The following is a 21,085-nucleotide window of genomic DNA, read 5'->3' as shown; positions in this document are numbered from 1 at the left end:
CTAAGTGAAAATGTTCAAATTGGGCCTAATTGTCCATTTTCCCTCTGGTGTCATGTGACTTGTTAGTGTTACAAGGTCTCAGGTGTGAATGGGGAGCAGGTGTGTTAAATTTGGTGTTATCGCTCTCACTCTCTCGTACTGGTTACTGGAGATTCAACATGGCACCTCATGGCAAAGAACTATCTGAGGATCTGAAAGATTGCCAAGACCCTGAAACTGAGTTGCGGCACGGTGACCAAGACCATACAGTGGTTTAACAGGACAGGTTCCACTCAGAACAGGCTTCACCATGGTCGACTAAAGAAGTTGAGTGCACGTGCTCAGCGTAATACCCAGAGGTTGTCTTTGGGAAATAGACGTATGAATGCTGCCAACATTGCTGCAGAGGTTGAAGGGGTGGGGGGTCAGCCTGTCGGTGCTCAGACCATACGCCGCACACTGCATCAAATTGGTCTGTATGGCTGTCGTCCCAGAAGGAAGCCTCTTCTTAAGATGATGCACAAGAAAGCCCGCAAACAGTTTGCTGAAGACAAACAGACTAAGGACAAGAATTACTGGAATTATGTCCTGTGGTCTGATGAGACCAAGATAAACTTATTTGGTTCAGATGGTGTCAAGTGTGTGGCAGCAACCAGGTGAGGAGTACAAAGACAAGTGTGTCTTCCCTACAGTCAAGCATGGTGGTGGGAAGGTCATGGTTTGGGGCTGCATGAGTGCTGTCAGCACTGGGGAGCTACAGTTCATTCAGGGAACCATGAATGCCAACATGTACTGTGACATACTGAAGCAGAGGATGATCCCCTCCCTTCGGAGACTGGGCCGCAGGGCAGTATTCCAATATGATAAGGATTCCAAACACACCTTCAAGACAACCACTGCCTTACTACAGAAGCTGAGGGTAAAGGTGATGGACTCTCCAAGCATGTGTCCAGACCTAAACCCTATTGAGCATCTGTGGGGAATCCTCAAAGGGAAGGTGGAGGAGCGCAAGGTCTCTAACATCCACCAGCTCTGTGATGTCATATGGAGTGGAAGAGGACTCCAGTGGCAACCTGTGAGGCTATGGTGAACTCCATGCCCAAGAGGGTTAAGATTGAAATTTTGGGCCCAATTTGGACATTTTCACTTAGGGGTGCACTCACTTTTGTTGCCAGCGGTTTAGACATTACACTGTTATACTAGCTGTACACTCACTACCTTACAAAGTGTCATTTCTTTAGTGTTGTCACATGAAAAGATATAATAAAATATTTAGAAAAATGTGAGGGGTGTACTCACTTTTGTGAAATACTGTATTTTCGGTAAAAAAATCCCAATAAGCGTATATTGATTGGATTGCGCAAAAGTTAAAGTTTTTACAAACCATGGGATAGATTTATGGACTTTACTTTTTTTATTGTTTTTACTGGTAATAGTGGTGATCAGCAATTTTTAGCGGGGCTGCGACATTGCGGTGGACAAATCTTAACCTAAGTGACACTTTTTGGGGACCAGTGACACCAGTACACTGATCAGTGCTAAAAAAAATTGATGAGGCAGGGGTTGGTGGTGCGTGTAAGACACCTGGTCTGACTGATCCAATAGGAAACAAGAAAAAAGAAGAACCTAGTGCTGATAAGTCACAGTAATACTCCTCTGGATTGTATAGGCAGAACAGGTAATATAGTAAAAAAAAGTATTCTATTATAAATATACAGTAAAATTGCAAATAGCAAAAAAGAAATGTTTACAATTACATGAAAAGGTTTGTAACAATTATACTTAGGTAAACAGTATGAGACTCAGCTGTCCTGTAGAAAAAGTTGTGCTAGCAAGAGCACATAATGCAAATGATGCCTGACATGTTTCGGACCTTGTAGTCCTTCTTTGGAGGCTTATGTCATTTTTCTATAGAGAATCATAAGTATTCTAGGATGTAAATACAATGATACATTAGTATAGTAATAAATTGATATAACAGTTAAATCTATGATAATTAAATAATAAAAGAGAGTGCTTTATAGTCCATAAGACATGTGCCTCCAGTCATGTTTAATATCAGTATAACAGCTAAAGAGATTATACTTACAGAGATGAACCAATCGTTCATAAAAGCAACCAAGGGGGGCCCAAATTGGGTTCCCACGGATATATATTGCAAGACCAGGGCCTCGATAATATGCCAGGTGAAAAAGAGGAGGAAGGGCATGTACAGAAAGGGCAAGAGAGCAGAGAAGCTGCAAGTGTCCCAGTTGCAAGGACTTCAGGCGTGTGGAGTAATAAACGCTAGCCAAAATCCTGACCAAAAAATAGATGAAATATTGATGTACACTGCAGTAGATTACTGTATATGGTTCTCTGTACATGTATAAAAAAGAGAAAAACAAAAAAAGGAGTATAAGAAAGAGGAGTACTTATAAATTGTTCTAAGAATGGAAAGATGAAAAATAATAAGGATATAAATGCAGTATGTGCTCTTTCTAGCCCAGCTTTGTCTATAGGACAGCTGCGTCTCATACTAATGTTAACCTAAGTATATTTGTTACAAACCTTTTCTTGTAATTATATACATTTCTTTTTTGCTATTTGCAATTTTATTGTATATTTATAATAAAGCACTTTTTTTACTATATTACCTGGTCTGCCTATAAAATCCAGAGGGGTATTACCGTACCTTATCAGCACTAGGTTCTTCCTTATTTCAGTGCTAAAAAAATGCACTGATCACTGTATAAATGACACTGGCAGGGAAGGGGTTACGTACGTTGTTTCGCACAATAGAGCCGCCCTGCTGCTTTATAAATGCAGTGGGCTTTAAGTGGTAAAAAAGCATTTTTGGTTTGGTATATGTTCCCCAAGGCAATGTCCATCCCCTAGGCCATTTGTTTGACAATCTCTTGTCTTTTAATATAGAAAATGGCCATTACAATTTTTTAACCGTCAGCTCCCTTTGACTTCAATGGGGTTTAGATTTGGCATACAAACTTCATTATTCGTATTATTCGTAGAACCTGTCTCATACCAAAACCAGATTCAGCTTGTCTCTAAATAAGGGGTAGGGGGGTAATGACAGCTTCTAAGTGCTATATTAATTTTTGTTCAGACCTGCAATCAAAGTGTCTGGTAGAGGGAAAATGTCCATAAATAACTTGCATTGTGACTCTGAGATATAATGTGACAAAATGCAGAGAGAGCTAAAGGAAGCTGATGCTGGAAGATAAATTGTGTTTTAATTAGCTATGTCATTTTGGAAAATGTACTTTTTACCATGCTCACCTAGCAATGTGGCACCATGACACACATCGTATGGTACACTGTTTTTAGCCCACAGAAATTTGTCCCTGCCATGAAAGCACTAGTTGATTGTGTTTGCCCCCTAGGAACAATAATTTCAGTCCTCCCTTGGCAGAGACCATTAAGGGCCAGGATAAGAATAGCATTCATGAAAAATCCATTCCAGATTCTTTGGGGTTGATTTACTAAAGCCAAATAGACTGTGCACTTTGCAAAGTTGCCCTCTGCAAGTGCAGTTGCTCCAGAGCTTAGTAAATGAGGTAAGGCTTCGCTTTGCAAAGAATACCCAATCACGTACAAGGAAAATAATAAAAAAGAGCATTTTTGCTTGTACATGATTGGGTGGTGGAAGTCAGCAGAGCTTCTGCTCATTTACTAAGCTCTGGAACATCTGCACTTGCAGAGGACACAGTATTTTTGCCTTTAGTAAATCAACCTCTTTATCTTTGTCCTCCGAAATCAACTAGCCTATCTAGGAAATACACCAAACAATCCTATTTTTATTTACAGGCCACATTGTTAATTTAGTATTTACAAATAAATATGACATTAGAGAAGGGAACTTTGTTCAGGTTTTTTTTTTATTACACGTGCTACAAATGGAACACAAATTAATAGTGGAAACTATGCTGCTTTCTGTTCATGTTGTAGTTTAGTGATAGCTGTGGCTAAGAGCATCAACCAGGACAGCAATGAACTTCTCCCATACTTGCTGGACTTGAGGACTAAAGGCTTTTCCCAGTTTTTCACCCAGGACAACAATCAACACTTCTCCAAGACGCTGCATAAAAAAAAGTAACATTTTGTTATTAGTATGTAAGCAAATCCTTACGTTATCAAATTATTTAATTAGAAGAATAGTAATATATAACAGTGTTTTTAGTTACCCAAAGCAAAACGCAAAAAAGTTTGAAAATGTGTTAAAGTATACTACAACCAAAGAGAGATCAGCAGTTGTTACTTATTCCTTGAGCTGCTGAAGAAGAATTAATTGCTGTGGATTACTATCGACCATTACTCTGGTTATTAAGACAATTTCAAAGCCATAACTTTTTTTTTATTACTTTGGGAAGGAGTACGGAAGGTGATATGTCATCTTCCAATGAGGGCACATAATCAATTCAAAACTGTATAAGAAGTTATGTTTTCCAAATCCTTTAGGCTGGGTTCACATATCTGCGGTGCGGTTTGCAGTCTGGTGTCCTGTGTGTTTCTGTTCACCGGATCAGGTGCAAATCAAGTGCAAATTTTTCACTGAATTTATACCTGAACCAGACCAAAAAACGTACAGCACCCTTTTCAAAACCGCAGCCGCCAAGACATGTGTGAACTGGCCCCATTGAAAGTCGGTCACACTCACATGTTATGTGAATTGGATGCTGTTAAAAACGCATCCAATCTGCATTTATGTAAACCCAGCCTTATGCCCTGTACACATGGTCGGACATTGATCGGACATTCCGACAACAAAATTCATGGATTTTTTCCGACGGATGTTGGCTCAAACTTGTCTTGCATACACACGGTCACACAAAGTTGTCGGAAAATCCAATCGTTCTGAATGCAGTGACGTAAAATGCGTACGGCGGGACTATAAACAGGGCAGTGGCCAATAGCTTTCGTCTCCTAATTTATTCTGAGCATGCGTGGCACTTTGTGCATCGGATTTGTGTACACATCAGAATTTCCGACAACGGATTTTGTTGTCGGAAAATTTTATAGCAAGCTCTCAAACATTGTGTGTCGGAAATTCCGATGGAAAATGTGTGATGGAGCCCACACACGGTCGGAATTTCCGACAACAAGGTTCTATCACAACATTTTCCGTCGGAAAATCCAACCGTGTGTACAGGGCATTAGAGATATCCTCACACTTCCTGTTTAGTCTCTAAGAAGCATGTGGAAATCCCCCCATGATACACAAACAGCAAAAAAAAAAAAGAATGCTTGGGTTTTTAACTATTTCCTACTCTTCAAAATGAGCAAAGTTTTGGATTTAAATATACTTACAAAAGTGACAAGGTCATACAGTACATTTCTGTTTGGTCAATAGAAAGCAATCAAGCCCAGTGTTAAATAAAATATTAAGATTAATACCCTAAAGTTCACAGGATCCACATGCAGTTGGTTAGCATGTTCTTTACTGAGGTCATGCAGAGTGCCCTTCACATTGTCTAGGTGATGGATGGCATTGTCAATAGCTCCCAGAATCTTCTTGCCATGGGCGTGCACCTTAGGATTACCAGCAATTGCAGCTGGACTGGAGAGATCTCCAAAGGTGCTGAAATACCTCTGGGTCCAGGGGTAGACTATAAACAGCCTATGAAAAATGGAAGAAAACATGTTTGATTAATATTTTCCACCAGGAACCTTCAAACATATATACATCATCAATGAATAAATACAACTTCATGGGTATGATGCAGTACCTGTATGACTGACTAGTATGTACCTGTGAACTTGTACCAAATATTACTTGTTTGTATGTGTGCAAGGATATGAATACTAAAAAAAATATTATGTAATCATACTGTGTAAAGATATTTGTTACTTTCAAAACTAACATTATTACAGTATCTATAATGCAGAAAGTCCCATCTTAGGAAAGGAAAATAAATAACAGAAAGAAACATCAGTAAAGATAAATAAATGCCAATTATAATTTTGTTAAAATACTTTGAAAGTATTATTTTAATTAAAATAATTACACAGATTAACGTAACAAGCCAGAGAGTGGAAGAATATAACCCCATTTTTTTTCTGCCTTTGTCCCATTGGAGAGATTCCCTTCACTTTCTGTCCTAAAGCCACAACAGGAAGTGAGAGGAAATGTCTCTGTAATGATGAAAATCTCCTCTTAGACAGTCACCAGAACTAGTGTCCCCATTAGAATATTTCCCATCCATTCCTGTTCTGGTGGCAACTCAAGCTTTGGGATTCTCTCTCATTTTCAATCTAGGTGATAATACTGACCAAGACAAACAGAAAAGGTGGTTACACCTATTTGGGACACAGACAGCAGTAAATAACTGGTTACTTTTTTTTATATTTGGATAGAGTGGGTAAAGGTTGGAATCTCTCCCAGGTTGTTGTTTTTTTTTTCTGTCTATGGCCCCACTGGAAAGATTTCCCATTGCTTTATATTCTTCTAATTGACAGTTACAATGATTGGATTTGGTCAATCTAAAAACAATAAAGGTGTAAAATATGCAAATAAATAAGGAAAACTATTGAATTCCACTTTACATAGTGCCTTATTAGACAAACCCAAATATGATTCAATGAAGTATCACATTCATTTCTTTGTTAAGTTAAAATACATTTTGCAATTTGAAACCATGGAAATATTAGAAGACTGTTAAATGATTCAGGTTAGAAGATACTGGTAACATATAGTAGAGAGATTCTGAAAAAGTAAAAACACCAAGGGAAGTTGTTATACCTGGTAAGTGCTTCATGTCCATCCTGTTCAACATCGACCTTCTGCCACACAGAGTTGATGACGGCTTTCTCTTCAGCAGTCCAGTGAACCATGGTGGTGGATTAAGTCAGATGAGAGTAGCTCCTGCTTCAATAAGTAGATGTTGGATGGCAAACACAACTTTCTTCCCATTTTATTTATAATCTGCTTTGTAAGTCACACCTACATTTCATTTGTGCTTTGTCATAGTATTGTATCTCCATTTAAACTGATAAGTGAATCATATCACTGACTATGCTATTTTATATCATGCCTTGTTCATAGCTTATTTTCTATGTCTACATGCTGATCGCACAGAACTTGGTCTCAACGTACATAAGTTAAAGGCAGATAAGACATAAACAGCTGTGCAACAGATACAATTCATGATATAAAGCACCCAATTTTTACAGATGTCTTTCATGAAACATGGCAACAGATTTCATGTGTTACAGGTATTATACATAGGAATAGTACTCTCAGGTCACCATAGTATTGACTTACAGTATATGGATAAATAGGATAATGATGATATCAACATTATTTTTAATTGCTTAGTAGTTTTTACAACACATTTTTTAACAAAATAGTTTGAATGTTATTCAAGTGTGTAAACCTAAAATAGAAAATATTGGGTTCACCTATATTTTGGATACATGCTTTCCATATATTAGTCATTTTTAATTGCAAGGCTATAAAAATGCACATGGAACCTGTTGTATTGTTAATCAAATTATCCTGATCTCTCCTCTCTGCCAGAGCTTTCTTTTGGTGGTATTTGATCACCTGTGCGGTTTTTATTTTTTGCGCTATAAACAAATAAAGACCAACAAAATTGAAACAAAAAAACTATATTTTTTACTTTCTGCTATAATACATATCCATAAAAAAAGTCAAAAAACAAATTTCTTCATCAATTTAGTGCAACATGTATTCTTCTACGTACAGTATATCACAAAAGTGAGTACACCTCTCACATTTTTGTAAATATTTTATTATATCTTTTAATGTGACAACACTGAAGAAATGACAATTTGCTACAAAGTAAAGTAGTGAATGTACAGCTTGTATAACAGTGTCAATTTGCTGTCCCCTCAAAATAACTCAACATACAGCCATTCATTTCTAGACCGTTGGCAACAAAAGTGAGTACACCCCTAAGTGAAAATGTCCAAATTGAGCCAAAAGTGTCAATATTTTGTGTGGACACCATTATTTTCCAACCCTGCCTTAACCCTCTTGGGCATGGAGTTCACCAGAGCTTCACAGGTTGCCACTGGAGTCCTCTTCCACTCCTTCATGACAACATCACGGAGCTGGTGGATGTTGGAGACCTTGCACTCCTCCAACTTCCATTTGAGGATGCCCCACAGATGCTCAAATGGGTTTAGGTCTGGAGAGATGCTTGGCCAGTCCATCACCTTTACCGTCAGCTTCTTTAGCAAGGCAGTGGTCCTCTTGGAGGTGTGTTTGGGGTTATTATCATGAATACTTCCCTGCGACCCAGTCTCCGAAGGGAGGGGATCATTCTCTGCTTCAGTATGTCACAGTACATGTTGGCATTCATAGTTTCCTCAATGAACTGTAGCTCCCCAGTGTCGGCAGCACTCATGTAGTCCCAGACCATGACACTCCCAGCACCATGCTTGACTGTAGGCAAGACACACTTGTCTTTGTACTCCTCACCTGGTTGCCGCCACACACACTTGGCACCATCTGAACCAAGTTCAGAAATAAGTTTATCTTGGTCTCATCAGAGGACATGGTTCCAGTAATCCATGTCCTTAGTCTGCTTGCATTCAGCAAACTGTTTGTGGGCTTTCTTGTGCATCATCTCTAGAAGAGGCTTCCTTTTGGAATGACGGACCAATTTGATGCAGTGTGCTGGCAGCACTCATACATCTATTTCCCAAAGACAATCTCTAGATATGATGCTGAGCATGTGCATTCAACTTCTTCGATTGACCATGGTGAGGCCTGTTGTGAGTGGAGCCTGTCCTGTTAAACCGAGGTATGGTCTTGGCCACCGTATGGTCTTGGCAGCTCAGTTTCAGGGTCTTGGCAATCTTGTTATAGCCTAGGCCATCTTTATGTAGAACAACCATTCTTTTTTCAGATCCTCAGATAGTTCTTCAAAGTGTGTTGAGTTATTTTGAGGGATTTTGAGGGTACAGCAAATTTACACTATTATACAAGCTGTACACTCACTACTTTACGCTGTAGAAAAGTGTAATTTCTTCAGTGTTGTCACATGAAAAGATATAATAAAATATTTATAAAAATGCGAGGGGTTTACTCACTTTTGTGAGATGCTATATATATATAGATTGTTTTTTTTTTTTTTTGCATATTTGTCTCACTTAAATGATTCAAATCATCAAAAAATTTTAATATTACACAACAAGATAACCCGAGTAAATACAAAATGCCGTTTTTAAATAAAGATCTCATTTATTAAGGGAATAAAAGCTGTCAAACCTGTCTGGCCCTTTGTGAAAGAGTAATTGCCCCATCCCTTGCTAAATCATGAATGAACTGTGATTAACTACATTTTATGGAAAGCTGCATTAAATTTCACTTGCTACACCGAGGCCTGATTAATGCCAGACCAGTTGAATCAAGAAATCGCTTAAATAGAAGTCACCTGACAAAGTGAAGCACTCTAAAAGATCTAAGATAAGAACAGATAAGAACAGTCTGGAAAGGGTTACAAAGTCATTTCTAAGGCTTTGGTACTCCAGTCAACCACAGTGAGAGCCATTATCAACAAATGGAGAAAACTTGGAATAGTGTTGAACATTACCCAGAGGGGCCTGCGTACCAAAATTATTCCAAAAGCACAATGATGGCTCATCCAGGAGGTTGTAAATAAACCCAGAACAACATCTGAAGAACTGCAGGCCTCACTTGCCTCAGTTAAGGTCATTGTTCATGATTGAACTATAAGAAAGAAACTGGGAAAAAATTGAATCCCGGGGAGAGCTCCAAGGCAAACGCCCCTGACCAGAAGAACACAAAGACTCGTCTTACATTTGTCAAAAAACATCTTGATTATCCCCAGTACTTTTGGGCAAATATTTTCTGGTGAGATAAAAGTTGAACTTTTTGGAAGGCGTGCGACCCGTTACATCTGGCATAAATCAAACACAGCATTTCATAAAAAGAATATCATACCAACAGTCGAACATGGGGGTGGTAATATGATGGTCTGGGGCTGCTTTGGAACCATGAATTCTGCGCTCTATCGGAAAATCCCGAAGGAGAATGTCCAGCCATCAGGTTGTGATCTCAAGCTCAAGCACACTTGGGTTATGAAGCAGGACAATGATACAAAACACACCAGCAAGTCCATTTCTCAATGGCTCAAAAAAAAAAATTACGGTTTTGGAGTGGCCTAGTTTTAGTCCGGACTCAAGTGCGATTGAAATGCTGTGGCATGACCTTAAACAGGCCGCTCATGCTAGAAAAGCCTCCAATGTGGCTGAATTAAAACAATTCTGTAAAGTAGAGTGGGCCCAAATTCTTCCACAGCAATGTGAAAGACTCATTGCCAGTTATCGCAAATGCTTGATTACAGTTGCCGCCAAGGGTGGCACAACCAGTTTTCAGGTTTAGTGGGCAATTACTTTTTCGCAGTACTGTATACTTTTTGCTGAAAGTTCATAATAATGCTTAATAAGGTACGCCTAACCTAAGCTTTGTTTTTTTTATTTTTGGACAGAATGTGGAAGGATTTGAACCTCTGTCAGGTTTTTAAAGCTGTGTCATTATTACGCCCCTTCACACCTGAGCATAGCAGGAATGTGCATTCGTGCTCGCTTTTGTTGTGTGTTTTTCTCGCTGGCGGGTGCCATTAATTGTTAATTGTGATTGCAGCACTATGGACATCTCTTCTTTGCTCCTATGTCTGTGACTTGGGTTGTGGTACCCCCCCATACATGCCCGCGATATGCCGTTTGAGTGATGTCCTGATGCTGGTTGGATACCTGGATTCAAGGTCCTGCATGTGCCTGGTTTGCCTGACACCTGCCACGCTACATAGAGGGATGCTCCAATACCCGCTGTTCATCTGGTCCTTGGTTTACTTACAAGCTTGTTGAGCTTACTATCTGGTAAGCGTGTATTCTTAATGGTGGAGGATCACTGCGAGGGGTGTTTTCCACTTTTACACACTGATCCCTATGAAGAGCTATCAGGGGACTCTTCCCATCTGCTTAGAAGAGTTTCTGTTCTAGTCTAAGGACTTTGCTGCTTATTAATTTATTATCACTACTTTGTGCTTTTGGCACCTTTTGATCTATATGCACTCGTTATGTGTCAGATAATAATTGGGATTTTTTGTGTCATATATTTTTTGTTTATGATTTTATATATACATTCATATTCATATTTGGTGTTTTTTCACATATACCTTATCACACATCATGAGGGTTTAGCGCAGTTTTTTCTTTGTATTCTTCCCTTTGTTACAGCACCGCCGGACATTTCAGACCAAAGCTTGTGCGGTGCATGTGACATACACAAGTAGAGAAGGAGGGAGGGGAGCACTCTGGCACTCAGGGCCGGTGCAAGGCTTTTTGACTACATAGGCGAAGATGCATTTTGCCGCCCCCCCCAACCCATCCGCACCATCCTCTTGCTACTCCCTGTCTAAAACTGAGCCGGTACCTCCTTCACAGTGCATCTGTAATGTGATGGGGCGCAACATGAAGGATGTCACATACCACTGAAAATGGAGCTCTGCTGAACTGGAAGGCTGGAAGACTGGCACATGGGAGGCAGGAGGACTATGGCACATGGGAGGCAGAAAGACTGGCACATGAAAGGCTGGCAGGCTATGGCACATTTAGGGAAGAGAGAGTGGGGGGAGATCACTCACCCAGGGGTGACATGCTGCATTATCTTCAGAGGCACAGGAAGCGACGTCAGGACAGGATCTCTGGCTGCTTTGAAATCTCCCACCCACACCCCCTTCCAGGCCCAGATTGGCTGCACGCGTGGGGTTGTGCGTGGGCACAGGGGGGACATGGGGAGGAGGTGGGGCAGACCTAGCCTACCTCCTCCTCCCTCCTCATACTGGCTATACAGCAGGTGCAGGATGTGCACATTGCAGCAGGGGAATTGTGGAGCAGGCGAGAAGGGGAATGTACACACTGCAGTGGGCATGTCGGCGGGCTGCTGAGTGGGCGGTGGAGGTGCACACTTGGAACTGATGGTGCCCTGGCACTTCTGCACCCCCTCCTCTGTGGCGCCTGGGTGCGATGAACCCTGTGCACCCCCCAGGATCGGCCCTGGTCACTAATAATAGCTGGTAATTCAGAAATAACTTGGAGAATTTGATACTTTAGGTTAACATAATTTGAAATATGATCTTAATATTCCATAAAAGTATAAATAACTTGTATATAAACTTTTACAATGTAACGTGAGTATGAGTATAGAGAAAGAAAAGAAGAAGAAGAAAAGAGAGAAGAAGGGACTAGAAAGAAGAGAAAGAGTAAGGAAATAAAGAAATCCGTGAGATCAGGTCGAGGGCCACCACTTTCTCTGAAATAAAGGCATTCAAGCATATAATCTCCTACCCAACTTCCATGGCAATAGCACTTGTTTATCAAACGCTGGGGGACAAGAAATTATCCATCCAAGGATGCCATATTTTTTCAAACTTGGGCATCATGTTTGTTTCAAGGGCAATCATTTTAGCATGGGTCATTGTATTGGTTATTTTATTCACTGCTTCATTAATCTCCAAATCTGGATACCTCCACGCTTTCGCTAATGTTTGTTTGGCAGCTGTAAAAAAAGGGACCAAGAGAGAAGGCAGGCCATGCTGGATCTGATTTCGATATGGGAAACTGAGGCAGTTATCTCCCCGGTTCCAGAAGATCAAACATTTTGAGAATTTTATTCTCACGTGTTTCTCGTGAAAAAGGCTTCCGGCGGATTTTGGATGGTCATCAATTTAAGCGTCCTGAACAGAGTCATAGTCTACAGACGATTCTGGATGGAAAACATTTATTCTGTCAGGAATCTGTTATTATCAGGAGTGTTCATGGTAACCCTGGATCTTCAGGATGCTTACTTTCATGTACCGATCTGCCAGAAGTATCAGAGATTCCTCAGATTTGCAGTCCTCGTGGAGAATGGTTCAAAACATTGGCAGTTCAGAGTGCTTCATTTTGGTCTCTCGGCAGCACCGAGGATTTTCACAAAGATCATGGCCGAAGTCATGGCCTATTTTTGGATGCAAAAGATCTCAATCATTCCATACCTGGACGATTTTTTTGATTTTTGCCCGAGAGAAAGAGAGCCTGGTTCAGGATCTGCAGTTGATCTTACAGACCTTTCAGAAATTGGGGTGGAAGGTCAATCAGCAGGAGTCTTGCCTGATTCCCTCCCAGAGCATTCCCTTTTTGGGTTAACACAATAGACACAAAAGATTTTTCTTCCGGGGGAGAAGATTTTGAAGATTCTTCTCTCCGTGCAGAACTTCAGGTTGCTTCCACAGGCCTCCCTTTGTCAGATTATGCAGTTATTGGGCTTAATGACTGCAGCCATTCCAGGAGTGCCATGGGCCCAATTGCATCCCAGGCCCCTGCAGGCTTTTCTTCTGCATCATTGGGATCTCAGAAAAAGTTCTTTGAATCAGCTCATGCAGCTTCCAAGAGAAGATTTTCTCAATCTGTCCTGGTGGGAGCAAAGGGAACATATGCAAGGAGGGAAGGACTGGGTTTTCCCAATGAAAATTACTACAGATGCCAGTTTGTGGGGCTGGGGAGCTCACTCAGGGGACTGGCAGACCAGAGGAGGCATGCCAGTCATCAAATTTCAGAGAACTGTTAGCAGTGGGGAAGGCTTTAGTTGCTCTGGAGGAGTGGATCCACTCAAAAGACCTGTTGATTTTTCCAGACAATGCCACAACCATGGCATACCTAAACAAGCAGGGGGGCACTCGCTCGGACACTCTTCTATTACTGAGCCAGCAGATTCTGACCTGGGCAGAGAACAATGTCTCTTCGGTCAGGGCGATACACATCAGTGGGGCGGCGAATGTTCTGGCAGACTATCTGAGCAGAGTAAACATCAGTTGCAGCAATTGGGAATTGAACCACGACACGTTCCAGGAGATCATGTTAAGGTGGGGCGTTCCCAGAGTGAATATTTTGCATCCAGGCTCAACAAGAAACTACCGGCTTTCTTCTCTCTGGAAAGGGAGACGGAGTCCTTAGGGACAGATGCCCTCTCTTTCCATTGGAACTTCACTCTAGCCTACACCTCCCCTCCGTTTCCTCTCTTGCCACTGGTGGTTCGGAAGATTGTTCAGAATCATTTAGAAGTTATCCTGATTGCCCTTTGGTGGCCCAGAAGAAGTTGGTTCTCCTCTCTGGCCCCTGCCGGAGCAGAGAGATCTTCTCCATCAAGGGCCAGTGCTCCATCCAAACCCTCATACCTTCCATTTGACAGCCTGGAGGCTGAGCGGCACATCCTACAGCTAAGGGGGTGTTCAGAGGAGGTCATTGAAACTATCCTAGGCAGTCACAAGGAAGATCTATGGGAAAGTTTGGAAGACTTTTGTTTCCTGGCAGAAGAAAACAGAAGTTCATTCTTTTTCTACTCCTTGTATACTGGATTTTTTACAGAAGGGAGTGTAGAAAGGACTTTCTGTCAGCACCCTTATGCCCTGTACACACGGTCGGATTTTCCGATGGAAAATGTCCGATCGGAGCATGTTGTCGGAAATTCCGACCGTGTGTGGGCTCCATCGGACATTTTCCATCGGATTTTCCGACACACAAAGTTTCCGACAACAAAATCCGTTGTCGGAAATTCCTATCGTGTGTACACAAATCCGACCTACAAAGTGCCACGCATGCTCAGAATAAATAAAGAGATGAAAGCTATTGGCCACTGCCCCGTTTATAGTCCCGACGTACGTGTTTTACGTCACCGCGTATAGAACGATCGGATTTTCCGACAACTTTGTGTGACCGTGTGTATGCAAGACAAGTTTGAGCCAACATCCGTTGGAAAAAATCCTAGGATTTTGTTGTCGGAATGTCCGAACAAAGTCCGACCGTGTGTACGGGGCATTAGAGTTCAAGTGGCTGCTCTGTCTCTGTTTACAGAGAGAAGACTAGCTGAGGACCCTTTGGTCAAGAGGTTTCTTTCAGCCAGAGCTAGACGTACACCCCGAGTTGTTAAACAGATTCCTCCCTGGAATATGTCATTGGTTTTGAATGCTCTGACCAAAGCTCCCTTTGAGCCATTACACGAGGCCTCTCTGAAATTGATTACTTTAAAGATTACTTTTTTTGTTGGCCATAACGTCAGAGAGAAGAATTTCTGATTTAGAGTCCCTATCATGTAAGGACCCTTTCCTGAGGGTTTTAGAGGACAGGGTGATGATTAGGCCCGATCCTTTGTACTTGCCCAAAGTTGCTTCCAGCTTTTACAGGTCCCAGGAGGTAGTTCTTCCTAGTTTTTGTTCCTACCTCAGAAATGCGGAAGAGGGAAGGTTTAGTTTTTTGGACGTAAAAAGATGTCTTCTACATTATCTATAAAGGTCTAGGGAGTTTAGAAGGTCCTCCCAACTCTTATGCCCCGTACACACGGTCGGACTTTGTTCGGACATTCCGACAACAAAATCCTAGGATTTTTTCCGACGGATGTTGGCTCAAACTTGTTTTGCCTACACACGGTCGCACAAAGTTGTCGGAATTTCCGATCGACAACCACGCGGTCACGTACACCACGTACGATGAGACTGGAAAAGGCCGGTTCAGAACCAAGCGCAGCACCCTTTGGGCTCCTTTTGCTAATCTCATGTTAGTAAAAGTTTGGTGAGAGACGATTCACGCTTTTTCAGACTCGTGGCTTTCAGATCGTTTTCTGCCGTTCAGTTTGTGCTTGTGGGTTTGTATCTGCTCTTCAGTGCGTGCAAGCAAGTTCCGCGTGACTTTAAGTAGTCATTGTATTCTTGTTCGTTCGTTACTGGTTTTCAGGTCGCTCTTCACAGGCCTTGCTGTTCTTCAGTGCGTTCTGTTACTTCGTTCTGAGCAGCCGACCGTTTTCTAGCCATGTTTTGTATGTGTACTCCTCGTAGAGTTCGTGCTGTGCGGGGGCTTGGTGTTGGGGTCCTGACCTTGACACAAGTCCAGTCCATGAACAGGGTGAGGAGGAGTTCATGGACCAAGAATTGGTTGCTTCAGCGTGACCAGTTCTGTCATATGCCTTTGCTCCGTGAGATCCGTGAAAATAATCCTGATGATTTCAGGAACTTTCTCAGGATGATGGACCCCGTGTTTCACCGTTTGTTGGCTTCGCTGACCCCCTATATCAGCAGGCAGGATACCTGCATGAGGCAAGCCATCACTCCGGAGTAGAGGTTGGTCGCTACCTTGCGGTATTTGGCCACAGGGAGAAGTCTGCAGGACTTGAAGTTCTCAACAGGCATCTCCCCCCAGGCTCTGGGTATCATTATCCCAGAGACCTGTTCTGCCATCATCCAGGTCCTGCAGAAGGAGTATATGAAGGTAAGATTTTTATCCTTTTATATCACATTTTATTGTATTGAATGTTTGCTAATATATTGTATTTCTTCTCTCATTCCCTAATTACCATGATTGGAATATGCTGTGAATGTCCCCTTTGTTCTCATGCATGCTGGATTTTTATGTAATTATTATTTTATGTCCTTCATACATATTTGCCCTTCAATAACCTCTCCAGCATGGTGTCTCCTGCCCTATATTCACCTCATATAGTCACTTAACAATGTATTTTATCAGCTCCATAGTAGTGCTTTACCCCAAACACCCCCTAAAATGTTTGGAAATGTTATTTTTGATTTAAATTCAGGCAGAGTGCCAGAGGCTTTTTTTGTGGTGTCCCCAAATTTTTTGTAACCCTCCCTCCCCCAACTGCTAAGTCAGCTGATCCCAATTCTCTATCCTCAATCATCTATCTGCTGACTTTGCCAAACCCATACACACTATACCCATCTCTTTACTGGTCAGATTTATGGATGAATTCCCCAAAGCATGTAGTGCAAGGGCCTGCCTGTATACTTTCCAATGGTACTGTTTAAAGTTTTTGTATCCTACTATTATCTTGATAGGTAATATCAGAATGTTCAAATGAGCTCAAATGTGTACAGTGTGTATTTATATCTTTGTATTATGACACTTCTTATCTGTCCAGTGGTCTGCCAATAGTGTAACTAAGGAGGGGCTGTTCCAAGTAATACCCTGTATTTAGGCATTCATCTCTCAATGAAGTGAAGAGGGTTACCTGTCCAAGAGTTCCCCCCCCCTATAATGTTAGAAATGGCCCATGAGAGGGGGGGAGGGGGAATATGATAGGTGTACCTTATACTTTGTTGTTGTTAAATTCCCCTTAGTAAATGCTATCTGGAGGTTGCCCCATAATGTTTGTGTATAATCTGCTTGCCATGTATCTTTGAAAAAATAGTAATGTTTATTGTTTTTTCCTCAACAGTTTCCTTCAACGCCACAGGAATGGCAGACTGTGGCCTCCCACTTTGCCCAGCGGTGGGACTTTCCTAACTGCGGAGGGGCAATTGATGGGAAACACGTTCCACATCGTCCCACCACCCAACTCGGGGTCATACTATTATAATTACAAGGGGTTTAATAGTATAGTGATGTTGGCGGTGGTGTCGGCTAATTACGAGTTCTTGTATGTGGACGTGGGGAAGAATGGCCGGATGTCCGATGGTGGAGTGATCGCCCAGATGAAGTTCTACAGGCGTCTCCAGAATGGCAGCTTGAACTTGCCACCTCCAGAGGACAATGTTGAAGGTCTCCCATTTGTGTTCGTTGCTGGTGAAGCATTTGCGCTGGGGGACCACCTGATGCGGCCATTCCCGATAAGGACCCTCACCCCGGGAACAGAGGGTTCTTAATTACCGGCTGGCCAGAGCCCGAAGAGTGGTGGAGAACACATTTGGAATCCTGGCCAGCCGGTTCCGATTATTTCTGACACCCATCCATATGGCGGAGTATAAACTGAACCATATAATACTTGCCTGCTGTGTTCTCCATAATTTTTTAAGAAAACATTCAGCCAACTATGCTGGCTCAGTTGGGCCTGAGGCCGGAATCCCAAATCCATCAACACTGACGGCGCTTGAAAGTGGCCGTCCTGGCTTGCCCTCCCTGAATGCCCGTGATGTCCGGTTACGCTACCTGGAGTTCTTTGCGGGTAGGGGGGCTATCAATATGCCAGACAATCTGTGACACCTTTTTCAAATAAAAAACAACCAAAAGAAATTCTTTGTGGACATTTACTGCTTGTGTTTGTTTTAGCTGACCCTGACAGAAATGTGTTGAGTGCAGAAAATGTCGTGATTGGGTAACCTTATAAAAAACACTGTTGGCTGGTACTTCCTAAATGCAAAAACACATTTCACTACAAGTGCACTTGCAACTGCACTGAACCTGCACTTGTAGTGCAAAGTGGATTTGCCCTTAGGAAATAACCCCCATTTTTGCATAAAACAGCAATTACATCACCCCAAAAGTGTTGTAGTGTTGAGACAATAATCCACACATTCTTGAGTAAGGCACTTTTTTATACCTGCACAATCACATGTGCATTTACGAAAGGTTTTTAAAACAAACCAACATGTTATAACAATGTTTGCAGTAGCATTATCAAAAATCGAAATATCCATTTCAGATAAAACAGGCCTGTGTAAAACCAACAAGAAAGCCAAAAAACTTGAACTTACAAAGTTCACATATGGTAAAACCTGAAGGCTATATCAGACATCAGTATTTAGGAACTGGGTTTGATATAGCGTTCAGATGGGGGGAAATCACCCCTGGAAAAGCCAAATTTGGAAGATGCACACCAATTTACGAATGTCAACATGTGCTATCTGCCATCAGGGGGGATCAAGGGACGTGTTTTGGGGGAGCAAGCCCTTCCTCAACGCTACTTTATAATTGAGGAAGGGGTTGCACCCCCAAAACGCGTCCATTGATCTCCCGTGATGGCAGATAGCACATGTTGGCACACTGTGTGCATCCTCCAAATTTGGCTTTTCTAAACATTGAAAAAATTTTGTTAAGATTGGACCACGATAATACAGGTGATTTTGTGGGGTTTAAATTCGCCCCAAAACATCAATGATGTTATTATTTTTTTTAATAACATCACTGATTTGTTGCTGGATGTTTTGCAATTGGAGATTACACCCCATGATCTCCCCGATCAGTATCTGGGCACTTTCAGATGTAAAGCGTTCTGGATCACGATCACCTAAAAAGAGATAAAGAACAAAAAAAAAAGGTCTCAAAAATCTGCCACCATCCATCTCTTTTACCTGAGTCTGTGGTCGCAGACACTCACCTGTTGTGGTGCCAATCTCCACCACATCTTCTTCTTCCTCCTGCTCTTCTTCTTGGGTTGGTATTTCCCCTTCTTCCAGAGGGGGGGGTCTCTGGTCTCCTGGGATGAGGGGTGTCCGAGTCTTTTCTCCCCTATGTAAAACAAAAATGGTATAATTAGCACACAGATATTTGATGGCAGAACTAGAAATAGGAAACATTGCTTGGAAGTGGGGTACAATTGTCTATTTTAGCCGAGTTCCAAGATGTATATTTTTTATTGCCCTTTGTCAAGCTGTAATACTTTACCTGTTTAGTACAAGCTTCACAGATGTAGACCCCCCTATAGTATACACTGGAGCATCAGTGCGCCCCCCCTAATAAAAATGGTGTTCTTGTGTCCCACACTAGTGCTCCAGTGTCCAGATGTGAAACCAGCTGCTCAGTGTCCTCTCCTTACACACAATCTAGTTTGCATTTCATTCTAGTAACAAACCCATCTACACAAACAAATAGTTGGCATCCAAGTAGGCCCCCAAAAATGTGTGAAAATGCATATGGCCTAAACAATGGTGTTCTAGAGGCCGAAAGAAAAATGTTTGATACGAACGAATAATGGGCCCATGAACATTAAAGTTGACCTTTTTAAACGTTACAATTAATAAAAGCATATGGAGCAGAACGAACGTAATAAAGACAGAAAGAATAGGAACACAGCACAACTACTTACTTTTTTGCAGCACTCTCCGGATCTTTCGGTACTGCTCTGGCTCTCTCAACTTCAGGTCCGACCACCGCTTCCTGAGCTGATCTTTAGACCTTCGTACCCCGAAATTCCGCTCAAGACTCCTGACCACTTTCGCCATGATTTTGGCCTTTCGGATGTTGGGGTTGGGGTAAGGCCCATATTTTCCGTCATAGTCGGACTTCTTCATGATGTCGACCATCTCCAACATCTCCCCAAACGACATATTTGTGGCCTTAAAACGTCTCCTTCTGGATCGGGACGTGCCTGGATCCGGGCTTTCCTCCTCCTCCTCCTCGTTGCTAGAATTAGCACGCACCTGTTGTAACTCCGCCATCATGCTCTTCCCCCACTGCGCCGAACAAAAAGGGGTGGGGAATACACTAGAAAGAACGTCAGGGGCAGGCGGAGTTACACGCATGCGCAGTGTGTATAAAGCGTAACACGCGTGTGTATTACGTACGATCTGTGAGCGGAGGAAGGAGAATTGGACGCGCCGATCGTAATAACGAAGGTAAGAGACAAACTTGTGCCTATACTGCTTCTAGATTGAGGCCTTTATTGTAACAAGATTAGGAGAGTTTTGTCTGACATTAGGCTTTGTCTTGTGTTGTGTCTTGCAGTGAACATGGATATCTTAATGAAAGACAATGACTTCATGTCAGTATTCATAGAGATGCCAACTGAGCTGCCTTGTCTGTGGGAGATTACCCACCCCCATTTCAAGAACCAAGCAAAGAGGAAGGCAGCACTGGAGCAATTGTGTGAAATTGTGAAGCAGGTGATCCCCACGGCAGACATCACCTATTTAAAGATTTTCATTGGTGGCCTGAGGAGCACATATCTAAGGGAGCGCAAGAAAGTCCAGGATTCGCAGAGATCCTGAGCAGCAGATGACATCTATGTCCCCAGGATGTTGTACTACGACAGGCTGCATTTTCTGGCAGGCCAGACTGAACCCAGGCCATCCCTCTCCAATCTTCCTTCCACGCTTCCTTCCCCCCCGGCTGAGGCTTCTGATGACCAACCTGGGCCTTCCAGGCCACATGTAGAGGAGCCCAGATTGAGCCAGATATAGCATTCCTCTAAATATTTCTGCTTGTACAATCAATGATGTTAACTAGATGTTAGTTGGGAGTACTAATTTAGGATTGTGATTGATGATGCAAAAACGAAAACGATGTCCCTTTTTCATACACAGGGAAGTCTCAGCCAGGAGGTGGCCGTGCCGAGCCGGCTGGCTGATATCAAGGT

The 21,085-nt window shown here is 42.2% G+C and overlaps 1 protein-coding gene across 1 annotated transcript; it reads right to left on the bottom strand.

Annotated features, from left to right (window-relative positions):
- Window positions 1-3,836: 3,836 nt before the first annotated feature.
- Window positions 3,837-6,881, bottom strand: LOC141146629 (hemoglobin subunit beta-3-like). Its single transcript, XM_073633040.1, has 3 exons — window positions 6,716-6,881; window positions 5,371-5,593; window positions 3,837-4,054 (listed from the first exon to the last, which is right to left on the bottom strand). The coding sequence occupies exons 1-3, from the start codon at window positions 6,805-6,807 to the stop codon at window positions 3,926-3,928; spliced, it is 444 nt and encodes a 147-aa protein (XP_073489141.1). The 5' UTR covers window positions 6,808-6,881; the 3' UTR covers window positions 3,837-3,925.
- Between the last annotated feature and the right edge of the window lie 14,204 nt (window positions 6,882-21,085).

The sequence above is a fragment of the Aquarana catesbeiana genome, linkage group LG06, assembly GCF_042186555.1.
Source record: "Aquarana catesbeiana isolate 2022-GZ linkage group LG06, ASM4218655v1, whole genome shotgun sequence".
In the NCBI taxonomy this organism is placed as follows: Eukaryota; Metazoa; Chordata; class Amphibia; order Anura; family Ranidae; genus Aquarana; species Aquarana catesbeiana.
Note: the sequence above shows the minus strand (reverse complement) of the source record. Positions and strands in the feature narration are given on the sequence as shown.

What these genes read in the sequence shown, in the direction of transcription:
- LOC141146629 (XM_073633040.1), bottom strand. Translation starts at nt 6,807, where the DNA reads ATGGTTCACTGGACTGCTGAAGAGAAAGCCGTCATCAACTCTGTGTGG. An exon ending in GGACATGAAGCACTTACCAG is followed by an intron (nt 5,594 to 6,715) that starts GTATAACAACTT and finishes CATTTTTCATAG; the next exon opens with GCTGTTTATAGTCTACCCCT. An exon ending in TGGATCCTGTGAACTTTAGG is followed by an intron (nt 4,055 to 5,370) that starts GTATTAATCTTA and finishes TTTTTTATGCAG; the next exon opens with CGTCTTGGAGAAGTGTTGAT.